Here is a 14,372-nt window from a genome sequence, read left to right as displayed (position 1 = left end):
TTTTCCCCCTCCCCCAAACTCCTCTCCCCCTCCCTCTCCAGTCCATAGAGCAGTCGGGGTTCCCTGCTCTGTGGAAAGTCCAAGGTCCGCCCCCCTCCGTCCATGTCTAGGAAGGTGAACAACCAAACTGGCTAGGCTCCCACAAAGCCAGAACATGAAGTAGGGTCAAAACCCCGTGCCAATGTCCTTGGCTTCTCATCAGCCCTCATTGTTTGCCATGTTCAGAGAGTCCGGTTTTATCCCATGCTTTTTCAGTCACAGCTGGGATAAAGGAAGGTTGGACAGGGGAGCACGGAACCACAATTCTTAGTTAAGGGAGCCACTTTAGGGTTGGCAAGAGACTTGACCCTAGAGTGGCCCCAGGAGCCCATGGTGATGTCCCCAGTTAGTCCCTTGGGCAGCTGAGGATAGGCAACCTGAAATGACCCTATCCTATAGCAATACTGACGAATATCTTGCTTACCACCATAGAACCTTCATCTGGTGATGGATGGAGATAGAGACAGAGACCCACACTGGAGCACTGGTCTGAGCTCCCAAGGTCCCAATGAGGAGTGGAAGGAGGGAGAAGATGAGCAAGAAGTCCGGACTACGAGGGGCGCACCCACCCACTGAGAAAAGGGGGCTGATCTAGTGGGAGCTCACCAAGAAGGTTTATTTTTGCTCACAAGTCTAGAGATTTCTATAGACGGCAGAGTTGTTTGCCCCATTGCTTTGGCTTGTGGTAATCTGTTTTAGTAGAGTGAAATCTCTCACCCCAGGCAGGAAAGCAGGATCTGGGGGCTCCCTGTCACATTCAAGGTCTCTACCTAATACATTGAAGTCTACCAGCTAGGCGCCATCTCTTAAATGTCCCACCAGCTTTCCGCAGTACCATGCTAGGGTCCAAGGCTTTACCACATGGACTTGGGGACACTTAACCAAACAACAGCAGTGATGTTATTATGACTGGGGCCTACAGAAAGGGATCAGGTCATGAGTCCCAATCATGACCTCGCAGCTGGATTCAGTGCCCTTCTAGAGGAATCTGCAAGGACGACTAGACCCTTTTGTGGGTCTGTCAGGATACAGGGGTTCAGCAAAGATGGAATCTGCTCATGCCTTGATCTTAGACTTCCTGTTGGGTCTGTAGTAATTTTATCATAGTTGTCTAAATAGACAAAGATGAAGTTGATTCATGTTATAGCATGTTATAATACATCATAGTACTTCCTCCCTCTTTAAGGGTGAATGATATTCCATTATATGTATAAACTACCTGTTGCTTATCCAACTAGCTGTCAATGGGCACTTGTTTCTGCATTTTGGCTGTCATGAATAATACTAGTATTTTATTTTACAGTGTGTGTGTGTGTGTGTGTCTGTATGCTCAAATATCAGAAAGCAGCTTTCAGGAGATTTTGCTTTCCTTCCACTGTGTGGGTTATAAGAGTTCAACTCAGGATATCAGACTAGGTGACAAAGCCTGTTACTTAATGAGCCATCTTACCAGCCCGATAGTGCTATTTTAAATACCAGTGTCCCGCAACCAAGGCAACTATTGCAAAAGATTGCATTTAATTGGGAGCTTAACAGATTCAGAGGCTTAGTCCATTATCACAGAGGGGATGACAGAAGGCAGTCATAGTGATGGAGAAGTAGCTGAGAGATACATCCTGATCTGAAAGCAGAGAGAACGAGAGACTGGGTTTGGCATGGTCTTTCTGAAACTTCAGAGCTCACCTGGAGGGACACACTTCCTCCAACAAGACCACACCTCCCAATCCTTCCAATCCTTTTTAAACAGTGCCACTCCCTGGGGACATTCAAAGCATTCAAAGCCTATGGGAATCATTCTAATTGAAGACACAACACGTTGATTGCTGGATCACATGGTAACCCAAAGTAACTTCTCCATGGAGTCCCCATTATGTTTTCAACAGCAGCAATACCATTTTGTATCCCATCAACAATGCCCAGAAATTTGAGTTTCTCCCCACCATTGCCAACACTTATTTCCAGTGCTTTCATATTGCCGTCCCAAGATGCAGAGCCTGGCATATGGAAGCTGCGGGGAGAGGAAGGCCTTAAGATACAACCCCCACCTCCAACTTAAAATTAATGAGCCATAAGGAGAAGGAAGCAGGGCCAGTATCAGGAGAGAGAAAATAATTCCCCCCAACTCCTGTCCCAGCTTTCTGGGATCCGGAAAAGGGATCCGGAAAGCTGTTGCCATCTGACCAAACCCGAGCACTCTGGAGTCTCTCCTAATGTGGGCCTTGGCCAAATCCCTTTAGTTTGGAGGGCTGCAGAGATGCTTGCAGAGGGCCAGGGACAGCAGCAGCTGCCCTAGTTTGCCTTTGCCGTGGGTGAAATGTGGAAGTGAAGAGATGGCGACAAAGGAGTCTGTCCTGCCGCCCACCAAGACCTGCGAACTTGGGATGCTGGATTTTGTTAACGGAGTCAAAGAGGCAGCCCCTCCTTCCCCCTTTCCCTACAGCTCTAAAAATAGCTGTTCCCGGGCGCTGGGGAGAGGCTCCGCCTCTGCTGTGGGTGGGGGTGAGAGGCACCGGAGACCCTGGGCTCTGAGCTACTACTGCGGTAGAGAGGCGTGCAGGATCCCTGCACTCGACTAGCTGCGTCCGCGTGACTGGCAGCATCCTCGGACTGCACTGCTGGAGATGAGGTGAGTCTGGACCTGTGGGTGTGGGTGGGGTGAGTGAAGACGTGGCACCTCTCCCAGACCTCAAATCACCAGTCCTTGCTCTGGGCAACCCCCAGGGTGACCCAGGCCTCCCCGGAAAAACTATGCCTGGAATCCAGCCGGGAGCCGCGGGAGGCAGCGTGGTTCCAAGCGGCGCTACTCGGCCGCTGCGCGCGCAGGTTAAACATTAGTGGCTGCGGTCACCCAGCCAGGAACCGAGCTCTCGACGTCCAGCTCCCTGTGCCTCCATCCCAGCGGCCTCGGATTGTTTTGGACTGAGGTGCCTTGCCGGCCGTAGAACTCTCATGCTCGGAAGCGTGGAATGGGATGACTGATACCCAACTCCCCTGCCCCACCCCCACCCCAACCCCGTCTTCTTCGGAAGGGTGGTTTTGGGAATGGAGTTTTTGAAAACAGTAAAAGGATCTAAGGGGGTGACGATCTGAGTTCCGTAGAGAAGGGATCGGGAGTCGTGGGGCGGGGTTGGTTTCTAACAAGATGAATTTTGAACAAACATTGGCATCTCTAGTTCCTCAGCTTCCGGTCCCTGGCTGAAGTTTAGCAGGGGTACAGCGTTAGCAAAAGGAGGTGAATGTGATTTTAAGTCCACGGGAGACTGGGTAGGCATAGGGCAAGAGTGTACAAGGCAGGAACAGAGGACGGGGCTTGGGTAGGACTGATTGCCTTTACAAAGGATCCCCAAGGGCCCAGGGCTTGTGCTGTCCTGGCCATGTCCCCAGGAATTGATTTCTAGCAGAATTAGGTGAGGCCTAGTGAGTGTGAGATGTTTGAATCCTGCCTGCTCCATCTGCCTGTGACTGTGCCTGTGTTGTGTCTCCTGAGCAAGATGGTTACTACTACTACCTCCTTCCTTCCCTCCCAGGTGTGATCTGGCAGGTGAAAACAGCCTTGCTCTGAGATTGTCTGCTAGCACCAAGCACCAGGAGACCTCTGCCTCCTGTGGTCTTAGATGCGGGTCTCAGGTTCGGAGCAGAACCTCTTGTGCAGCTGGGCTGTGGGTTCTACCTTGGGAGCTGAACTTTTGTCAGAAGGGTAATTGGCCACCCAGATCACCAAGTGGAGAAGGGGGAGGAGGCAGTTCTGAATGGCCTGTGGCCTCTTTGCAGAAAGGCAGTGTGGCCAACCAGGCAGATCAAGCACTTGCCTCTTACCAGAGCTGGCGATTCTAGTGAGGGGTCTGGCCCAGACTAAAGATGGAAAATTCTGCTAGGAAACAACAACGCCTTAATAGACAAGAAACACTGGTACAGCCTGTCAGTTTTCTTTCCAATGTGAAGCAGGTTTTGTTTGTCTTTGACACTTCTGTGCCTGGCATAATAGGTCATGCTGCCCTAGTCCTCTGCTCTGAGATACTCTCAAGAGGCGTCTGTTAGGGCTCCACCTCCACTTTTATTTTAAAGAAAATCTTTTTGTGACCAACAGTCACAATACGCTTTTATAAATATTTTTCTGAATTCTTTGAGAATCTCCCACAGGTATTCTGATCATACTCCCTTGCCCTCTCCACCCTCACTTCCCTACCCACCCAACTTTGAGATCCCCCCCCCCCATTGTGTTATCCCTCTGTTCCTGTAAGTAGGGCCTGCCCTGGAGTATGGTTGACCTGTAGGGGTCATGTAAGTGCTCTCCTGGTACTGTATTTAAAAACTTCTCCTTGGAGCTGGAGATGTAGCTTGGTGGTAGAGCTCATATTTAGCGTGGGCAAGGCCCTGCACTGGGTGCCCACAGGCACACCTTGAACTGGGTGCCCACAGGCACACCCACACCAACAAGCAGTAAAGAGGAAACCGTTTCAAAGTTGCTGGGCAGAGGGGGCCGGCTACAAGGAGTAGCCTCTGGGAGCGGATCTCTCTTTTGCTGCTCGGCAGTCCTGAGAGTGGATACAGTCCCTAGACATCTTTTTAATTTTTAAGAAAACATTTCTTCAGTAAAACCAGAAGCTCTAAGATCTAGACTAGAGTGTGTGGAAAGTGTTCTGCAGTCCTCGCTTCCTAGCTTCGTAGCTCATTCCCATCAGGGCCTCCAGCACTCCCTGGCCTCTGGTGTGCAGAGAGCCTGTTTGCAAACTGTGGGAAGGTTTCCTTGGCAGCCATGACAATTAGCACTAATGACAAGCCGGGAGTTCCCCAGGGCAGGCGCTGTGAAGTTAGCTTGGAAGCCAGAGCAAGTTTGTAAATGATTGCCCGCAGCCTGGAGAAGCCTGGCCCTTCCAGAACCTTCCTCTTGCTTTCATTTTGAGGAAGAAAGGGACAGTGAGATATTTAGAGGCCACTTAAATGAAAAAAGAATCTGATGTTTGGGCAGTTTTGTGAATATTACTTTGGCAGAAGAGCCATACAGCTTCCGGAATTTGTTCCCTCATGGATCCGCTGGCTTGGAAGGTAGTAAACACTGCCGCTGACTTTTTTTTTTTTTTTTTAAACATTGGGTGTGGAATTGCACCAGGGGAAATGAACATTCTCTCATAGTGGAGAGAAATACTAGCATAAAGCTCCATTTGGATCTAACTCATGAGAGTAAAGTCGGATTGCAGAGTTTCCCTGAACCCCATCAGAACGTGTAGATACAGGTAACACAGCCTCAGGTTTCCTAATGCTGGTGAATCATCGCTCCTTTGTGTTTCTGTTCCCAGATGTGGGAAAACAGTCTGCTGATAGCTCAGTCTGGAGAAGGCCGAGTCCCTGCCCCTGGGGTGTGCGGTTTCTTGGTTACCAGCCACACGCTCATGTGGCTTTGTCTTCTGCCTATCCTTACCAGGAAGCAGGCTTTGGAGCTGAAGTACATTGAGGATTTAAGGACTCCAGCACTGACCCTGTCATGATTGGCTGTGAGCGCTTGCAGCCCTTCCGTTCTGCTGGAGAAAGCCCAGGTACTGTATTCCCACAATGGAAAATAATTCTTATCATTTGTATGCCATCACTGTAATCATCTTTGGGAGGTTGGTTGTAATTCAGATTTGTGGAGTCAGACAGAATAGCACCTTCAGTCTGGTACAGTGCCTGGCAGGTAGGTGCTTGATAACAGCTGCAGCCATCAGATCACCATGTATATGATTTCCCACATTCCTAGCCTACCTTTTGAAGCCAGGACCCCCAGACCTTTAGAGTCACAGAAGGAGATAGGAGTGATACTTTTGGGGGTGCAGTAAAACCTCATGAATTGAGAACTTACCCTCAGAATTCTATGTAAGCAGAGTAGGCCGTCCCCTCACAGTGTTTATGAAGTTTGCTTTCGCTGTGAACAGAAAGCTTTGAGAGACACTAGGAGAGCAAGCTGTGGAGCCATAGCTTGACAGCCGTGCTGGGCAGCGGGAAGACTCGCTGATGTGCCTGAGCCCGCCCACAAGAGCCGGTAGTAGCCAGTGGGACTAATTGGTGACTGCTGGTGGTCAAGGCATCCAACACTTCAGTGTGACCGCATTTCCCTGTAGTGAGTCCAAGTGAAAGACCTAACTCATTTGTCCTGTTGATCCTCACTCTTGGTGGGCCTCGCCTCATTTCCCCAGAGTCCCAAGAACACTGAGTTGCGAGGCAAATAGTATACGGTTTTGGAAGCTTTGCTCAGTTTAATAACCACCAGGAAATGGGTCAGAGATGGCGATGCAATAGACAGGAATAAGGAAGGAACAGACAGGAATAAGACAATGTGTAGCCCCTGAAGATCTCAGGCCTTGGGGCGCACATGGGGAGGAAGGCCACAGCAGTGTCTTGGTGGGGACCCCTTCTTGGATCCTACCCTGACATCACTCTCTAGGGTAAGTTTTGCGTATTTTTTATCTTTTCAGAGACTAAACTCTGGAGCCAGGCTCTGTAATTAGGTGACGTGGGAAAATCATGCCCCTCCGTATCCACCCTCAATTTCTTCACCTGTGTAATGGGTTACTGTGAGAATTAACCGGGACAACCTGTAAAACCTTAGAACTGGAGTTCAGAGATGTTTCATTTCTCCCTCCTCCATCTCCACTTCCCCTTCCTTCACACTGGCAGGGGCCATTGTCCGGGAGCCCCTCCATTCTGACCTGCGGTGCCTGGAGCTCTTTGTAAGGGCGTGGGAGTCCTTTGCTGACATGGACCAGAGTGAGTTCTCAGTGCTCTGGGGTCCCAGAGAAGAGCCAGGAAATTTGAACTCTGGGCCTGGAAGGGATTTCTGGTGACAGTCAGGATGAGCCGAGCCTTGGAGCATGTGTCCGTTTTGCGCAGGAACAGAAGGAAGTGGCAGGGAGCAGTCTATCCTGAGGGGCCGCAGAAGCAGTGGATAAGTGTCAGGCTGGAGTTGGGCTGCTTGAGTTTGAATCTGGACGTTGGGCAAGCATCTTCATTCCCTGTTACTCAGGATGTGATGTCAGCTCATTAGGAAGTTTTTAAAAAATACGTTTTGATGTGTACAAGCGTTTGCCTGCATGTATGTTTACGTATCACACACTTGCCTGATGCCTGCAGAGGCCAGAAGAAGGCTTCGGATTCCCTGGACCGGGAGTTGTGAGCTGTCATGTGGGTGCTGTGAATCGAACCTGGAGTCCTCTGCAAGCGGCCAGTTCTCTTAACGGCTGAGCCATCGCTCTGACCCCTAGGAATTGTTTTGAGAAACTCTCCCCATCGCCATGATCCTCAGGTCTCCATTGCAGAGGGTGTCTTCCTCTGCTGCCCTCTACCTTGTGTGTGTATGTGTGTGCGTGTGATGTAGACGAGGGGGTGTGGCATGCACATGGAGGTCAGAGGAAAACTTTGTGGAGTCATTTCTCTCCTCCCACATTTATGGGGGTCCCAGGGACCTAACTCAGGTCATCAGAATTATGAGGTATGTCCTTTACCTGATGAACCAACCATCTTATGGGCCCTCCACCTTGGTTATTTGAGGCAGGGTCTCTTGCTGAACCCAGAGCTCACAGATTGGCTAGATTGACTGGTCACTGGATTCCAGGGATCTGCCCATGTTTGTCCCCTCCCTCGTGCTGGGGTTACATGCATGTGCCATCATGCTTGGCTTTTATGTGGGTTCTGGGGAATGCAGATGCCAGTTGTTATGCGTCTGGGGGTAGACCCCTTACCAAGTAGGCTAGCTCCTAGCCCTAGTTCTGGGTTATAACATGTTCTTAGATGATGAACTGGGAGCTGGTCCAGGGAGTGGAGGACTCTGAGAACCACAGCTTTATTGCGTTCCAGACACCGGGGCAGAGAGTCAGTTTGTCATCAAGCATGTACTGAGGTTTCTCTTAGCTGCATCTCATGTATTTAATGCTACTTTGCTGACACTGTTGGAACTTGGGTTTGAAATCTAAGCAGTTTGGAAGAGTTGGATCCAATAGTTGAAAGAGGCAGAAAGGACCTAAGCAAAGAAACTTGAGGGTAGCCTGAGGCTCAGTAAGAGCAAAGTAGCTGCAGTGGTGGATATATGAACTCATTCATCTTGAGGAGCATACAGTGAGACATGGGCCGAAGGTGAACAGCAGATGAAATATCAGGGACACCCATACCCCTGCCTTAAAGGAAAGGCAAAAGAATAGTCATTGCTGAACAGGAAAGCTGGCAGGAGCGTTCAGAGAGAGAGAGAGAGAGAGAGAGAGAGAGAGAGAGAGAGAGAGAGGAGAGAGCTGGTGCAGGAGAGCTGTGTGTGTCCTTATCATTAGAGAGAGGACTATTGGCAAACACGGGAGGCCCAAGCTTAAATAGTTAAAGAGCGAGGTTCTCAGACCTGGGAGGACAGGAAGCGGGTGTCCTGTTACCCTTGTGCACGCCTGGTAACCTTCTGTTGCTCAGAGGTAGGGCTTGTTGTAAGCAGTCGTCTCCGGGGCTCTGGTGGTGTGGCATGCAGCTAAGCATGGTGAGTACCGTGTCAGACAGCTCCTGTTTGGCTTGCAACCTAACACATGGAATGGGACAGAAATGTGCCGGTCTTCTGGTGGCCGTGGCGGGATGCTTATGCTAGATGGTGTTTTTGGAAGAGTATCTGAGAAAGGAAACGGAAAAGCTAGGCTCAAGGTATCCTGTGGCCAGTCTGAGGATCAACCAAAGAAGTTTGCAGCCAGCACAGTGGCAGCAAGGAGCCACACTGAACCCCAAGGTGGGGTGCAGTGGTGTGGGTAATACAACCCACACTACCACAGTGTTAGCAGCTGGGCTAAGCCTAAACAGGTAGACAATAATTAAGGGGAGACTTCGTCAATGAGTGAATTAAAGGAAAAGGGGTGGGCCTTTAGTCGAAGTAAAACTTCAAGAGGAGAACCTTATTACAGTTGAATAGTTCAGGCCCACAAACTTTGGATGGACTTGAACGTGTAGCTGCAGTTCAGCTCAAGTTTCCCTTGTTGGGAAGACCAAACATCCTTTGCAGACTCCAGTTTGGTTTGTACAATGGTACTGTATGTGAAGGGAGCAGGCAAAAGCACCTTAGCTTGAGTACTGCCATTTTGACTTCAATCTTCATTTTACCTGTAGGGTGAAATAGAGTTCAGGTTCCCAAGCCCTAGGGGAGCTGAGACCAGCCCCCTCTCCCTAAATCATGGAAATAGTGATTATGCATCTCTAGAAACACGGTTGGTCCGAACAACAGAAAAAACAAATGAATCCGATCGGTTGGGCTAAAAGACTTGCACGTATGTCAGTTGACAATGATGGAGCACACAAGGAAACCCCTAATCTTTGATGGCTGCTTGGTGAAAACTGTAACCGTAACTTGGCAACAAATGTTTGTGAATTTTATGCTTATAAACCCCACTTCTGCCCCCACTCAGGGTGGCCAGGAAAAAGAAGGTTCCCGAGTCCTTGTCCTGCAGCCCTGATCCATCAGTGACCCTCTCTTGTGGCAAATTATTAAAATCCTTGGAACCCATAATGTTGTCTCTCTCCTCCCGCGTGATGTGTAATGGACTAGGTATAACATATCTATTTGTAGATTCATACGTAAAGATTGCATGAAGCATGCTGGTGTTACCTCTGTGGCCAACTTCCCCACCACCACCACCCGCTTCTCATAGTCCCGAGAAGCAGGTGGAGTTGGGCTGGCCATTGCCACTCTCTGTTCCAGAGGAAGGCAGTTCAGAAGGGACAGGCTTTCCTAGAGCTCCTTCTTTGCCCACCTAGCCCCACTGTTTCTTCTAGGCTTCTTTTCTTTCGCCACCTTTTGTGTAGTTACTTTTCTCATTGTTTTAACAAATACCTGACAGAACCAATTTAAGGACACATGGGTCTCTTTTGCCTTACTACTTAAAGGAATAGCTTGTTATAGTGGGGCACAGGCCTGGAAGTAGGGCTGTGAGGTGGCTAACCACTGCTTCCACAGACAGGAAGCAGAGAATGCTGCCTTACTCAGTCTGGGACTCCAGGCCAGCAGACGGACCCATATCTGGGGCGGGGCTTCCCTCGTGGTTAATCCTCTCTGGAAACACCCGCCTGATAGACAAGCTAAGAGGTGTGTCTCCTAGGTGACTCCAAGCCCAGGTCAAGTTGTCAAGGAAGATAAACGAAAACACTTTTTCTCCACCTTTGGATCGCATTTCAAAGACTGGATCACATAGTCCGGAAAGAACTTGGTAAATGGGGAAGCTTGTACCTTTTCTCACCTTAGACTCTCAGTCTGCAAGGGCAAAAACTGTATTATTATTATTAATTATTATAGTTCAAAAGTAATAAAAGTAATAGGTAATGGTGGGAAGAAGTTTGAATAACAGAGAGGTGGAAACTAAAAAAAAGTAAAGCTCTAACAGCCACTTTCACTTCCTACAAATAGTCAGTGCCAGTAGCTCTTGGCTGTTTGAGAAAGCCCGTGCTTAGGAAATCAGGCGCGTAAATGAATCACAAGACTAGCAAGTGTGCACATTTTACATAGTCAGGACGGCTGTAAATCACTCTGGTGAGTGCTGGGTAAGGCTCATTATTCTGTCTAATTACCTGCTATCTGTTTGCCCACCATCGATCCTTTTATTTATCCCCTGGGCTCAGACATTCATCCCAATGAGATCGATCTCTATGTAATCTTTTTGAATTATTACTAAATGTGATTTTATTAATATTAAACCAGAAATGGCATACATGTATGTGTGTATATGTGTACATATGAAGTCATTATTCCCTATTGATATAAAAGCTGTCTTGCCCTTATGAGTTGCAACAGAGTATTTTGTTGTATAGAAATATTATTTGTATCCCATATTGTACTTTGCTTTCTTTTCTTTTGAGACAGGGTTTCTCTGTGTGGCTGTGGCTATCCTGGAATTTGCTTGGTAGACCAGCCTGGCCTAGAACTCAGAGGCCTGCTTTTGCCTCCTGAGTGCTGGGATTAAAGGCATACACCACTACTGCCTGCTGTACTTCACTTTGTTATATATTTTCTTGTACATTACTTGTATAAATAATAATATTGCAATGGCATTTGTTTCATAGGCACGTTTGTGCAGGTGAGTTTGTCTATGTGGTAAATTTTAATTCACCTTTTTATTAAGTGTGTGTGTGTGTGCATGTTGGTGATCAAACTCAAGACTTTGTGTGTGTAAGGCAAGTGCTCTACCACTGAGCTACAACCCCGGGCTTCTGTCCCTCTTGATTATTTTTTGGACACTTACTCAGGTTGGCCTTGAATTTACTCTATACTATAGGCAGGTCTTGAACTCTTGAACTCTTGATCCTCCTGATTCAACCTCCGGAGTATCTGGGATTTTAGGTCCTCATGCACCTGGCCTATCTTTAAGAAGTGATTTTTTTTTTCTAAAAATTCAATTTTTCTCCTTAGTGTTGGAGATAAAATCTAGGGTCTTATGAATGCTAGACAGTCATTCTACTATATACTTATAATAATTATTATTCTCCTCCTCTTCTTCCTTCTTTTTTTTTTTTGAGGCAGATTTCTCTATGTAGCCCTCTATAGAACTCCCTCTATAGACCAAGCTGGCCTTAGACTCAGAGATCCACCAGCCTCTGTCTACAAGTGCTGAGATTAAAGGCATGTGCTATCACTACCCAGCTTATAATTCTTAGTAGTAGTATATTAATTTTGAATTTCCATTGATATTGTCAAATTTAAGACAGAAAAAATTATGCCTACTGTTTTAGTTTGGGTTTCTATTGTGTGATAAAACACCACAATCAAAAACAATTTGTGGAGGACAGGGTTTATTTCAGTTTACAGCTCTCATCAAAAGGAAGTCACTAAATGAAGTCAGTTCCTCAAGGCAGGAACTGGAGCAGAAGCCATAGAGGAATGGTCTTTACTGGCTCACTCCTATGGCTTGCTCAGTTTGTGTTTTTATACACTCTAGGGCTACACGCCACAGTGGGTTGTGTTATGGTTTAGATAAAATGCTGCGGTTCCCCAGGGGCATAGCGGCAGGTCATGAGGGCCAGTGGGTCCCAGGCAGGGAGCAGTGCAGAGGGTCAGAGACAGAAACAGATAGGCACACCATGCAAAGAAAGTGGGTATTTATTTAGTGGGCTATGGAAGGGAAGGGGAGGGGGTGAGAGAGAGAGAGAGAGAGGAGGGGTGGAAGGGAAAAGGAGAGAGAAGGGAGAGAGATGGAAAAGGATCAAGCTTGCAGGCTTGCCTCAGAGGAAGGGGGAGGGAGTGGGCGGGGCTTGTCACTTAAAGGGACAGGACAGACCATTACAGGTTGGACTCTTACACATCAATCATCAGTTAAGAAAACACCTCACATGATTGCCTACATCCTGATCTCATGGAGATACTTTCTCAATTGTAGTTCCTAACTCCAGATAATTCTAGTTTGACAAAAAGCTGGCAAGCATACCTACCAAGAGTACAGGAAATAGAATCCCAGTTTTTTGTGGGAAAGATAAGGAAAGCAAAGCTCTTTTCTCTATCCTGTTAACGGGCTTGGAGTGAAGCTCCACATTAGAGCATTTGCCTAGCATGCCTAAGGCCCTGTGTGTAATCCTCAATGCAGGAAAAAAAAAAAGCAACAAACAAACAGGCTGGTCATAGACTGAGTACAATTTGTGCAGAGACATAGCGGCTTTCCCAAGCCTCTCTGGCTGGGCTGGACAAAGGACTTAGTCACATGATCACACTTTACTGCGGGAGAAGCTGGGAAATGTAGTCCAGACATGCTCTACCAGAATGTGATGTAACCAACGGCACAGTTCTGTCATTAAATGGCTCTGCCATTCCTGGGGGAGTTGTTGGACTTTATCCCAAGTAACTGGACCATTTGTACACTTGACAAAATTCCTTGCCAGGCAGTACTGCAGTGGTTCCGTAGGGGTTCCTGAGGACCCCACCATGTGCCAGGCCCCGGGCTGAGTGTGTCATCTGCCTCCCTTCTCACCACGGTCCTTCCATGTGGGTTTCCTGCTTTCCCACAGACACAGGAGGTTTAAGATGAAGAGATTTGCCCAAGGCAGAGGATACATATCTGTGCAGTGGAAGGCCCACGTTTCCTTCCCACATTGTATCCACGTCACACAATCAGTGCGTCGTACTGAGTAGCTTTTATATTTTTGGTTGTGAGCCTAGCCTGAGCTGTCTTTCTAGCCCCTGAGTAGCTCTCATATAGACAACTCACTGTGCCCTGCTTTAGGTTTTGCTGAACAGATATATGGAAGATATAGCCATTCGAACCTATCTGACCGGGTCTCTTCCATTTTTCAGGTCCTCTTTCAGCTCCTTGGCCAGTGGCCTTGGTGGCCCTCTACCCCCGTGGTCAGCCCAGAGCCTCTCCTGCCCATGCAGTACCCAGCAGCGGCTGTTGAGGGCCTTAGTGGCCCACTATCTGGGGTCTACACACTCCCCACCTTCAAGTTCCAGCCTCGCCGTGAGAGCATAGACTGGAGGCGCATCAGCGCTGTGGACGTGGACCGTGTGGCCCGGGAGCTGGACGTGGCCACTCTGCAGGAGAACATTGCTGGTGTCACCTTCTGTAACTTGGACCGAGAGGTGTGTAACCACTGTAGGCAGCCTGTGGACCCGGTGCTGCTCAAGGTGCTGCGCCTGGCACAGCTTATCATCGAGTACCTGCTGCACTGCCAGGACTGCCTAAGTGCCAGTGTGGCGCAGCTCGAAGCGCGGCTGCAGGCCAGCCTGGGCCAGCAGCAGCGCGGCCAGCAGGAGCTGGGGCGCCAGGCTGATGAGCTCAGGGGTGTTCGGGAGGAGAGCCGGCGCCGGCGAAAGATGATCAGCACCCTGCAGCAGCTGCTTCTGCAGACGGGCGCCCACAGCTACCACACGGTGAGGATTCTTCGCGGCGGGGCACCTAGACTGTGCACCTTAGGCACCAGGCCAGACAGAACGGCACTGCCTTGGGCCACAAGACGATTGGAGGCCATTCTCACCAGTTAGGAGCAGACTGTAGAGATGACTTTCTGAAAAGTCTGAGGATTTGGGCTCAGTGTTATGCAAGTGTAGAGCAGGTGTGTGAGAGACGAGTGTGCAGGGTTATACATACAGAGTACTCCTGTGCGTGGAGAGGGTGCATGCATAGTGTGTGAAGGTGTGGCTGCATGAGGTTTGTATCTGTGCGTGTGGGTGTGTTAACTGTGTATTGAAGCACCTCTGTGATATCTGTATCTGTAGAATACGTGTTATGTAATGTGTGCTGAACTGACTTACCACGATGGATACAGCTAAGAAGACTAATATAAGCATGCATTTATGATGTGTGTCTTGTATGTCCTGAGCCAGTGAAGATGTGAATGTTTGTCTGTACATATGGAGGCTTACATAA

The 14,372-nt window shown here is 48.7% G+C and overlaps 1 protein-coding gene across 4 annotated transcripts in view; it reads left to right on the top strand.

The window, feature by feature from the left end:
* Window positions 1-2,356: 2,356 nt before the first annotated feature.
* Window positions 2,357-14,372, top strand: part of Dzip1l (DAZ interacting zinc finger protein 1 like) — a 39,276-nt gene continuing 27,260 nt past the window's right edge. For 3 of the 4 annotated variants that reach the window (XM_041676746.1, XM_041676745.1, XM_041676749.1), the window contains exons 1-3: window positions 2,357-2,665; window positions 5,462-5,573; window positions 13,301-13,876. In XM_041676746.1, the coding sequence (XP_041532680.1) occupies window positions 13,376-13,876 (501 nt within the window). In that variant the 5' untranslated portion in view covers window positions 2,357-2,665; window positions 5,462-5,573; window positions 13,301-13,375. The remainder of the gene's footprint in view (window positions 2,666-5,461; window positions 5,574-13,300; window positions 13,877-14,372) is intronic. The other variant, XM_041676747.1, reaches the window with a different exon arrangement.

The sequence above is a fragment of the Microtus oregoni genome, unplaced genomic scaffold (genome assembly GCF_018167655.1).
Source record: "Microtus oregoni isolate MIOR12 unplaced genomic scaffold, Mior012 000028F_ref0000031, whole genome shotgun sequence".
Classification (NCBI taxonomy): Eukaryota; Metazoa; Chordata; class Mammalia; order Rodentia; family Cricetidae; genus Microtus; species Microtus oregoni.
The sequence above is the reverse complement of the archived record's forward strand: the minus strand, read 5'-3'. Positions and strand labels throughout refer to the sequence as shown.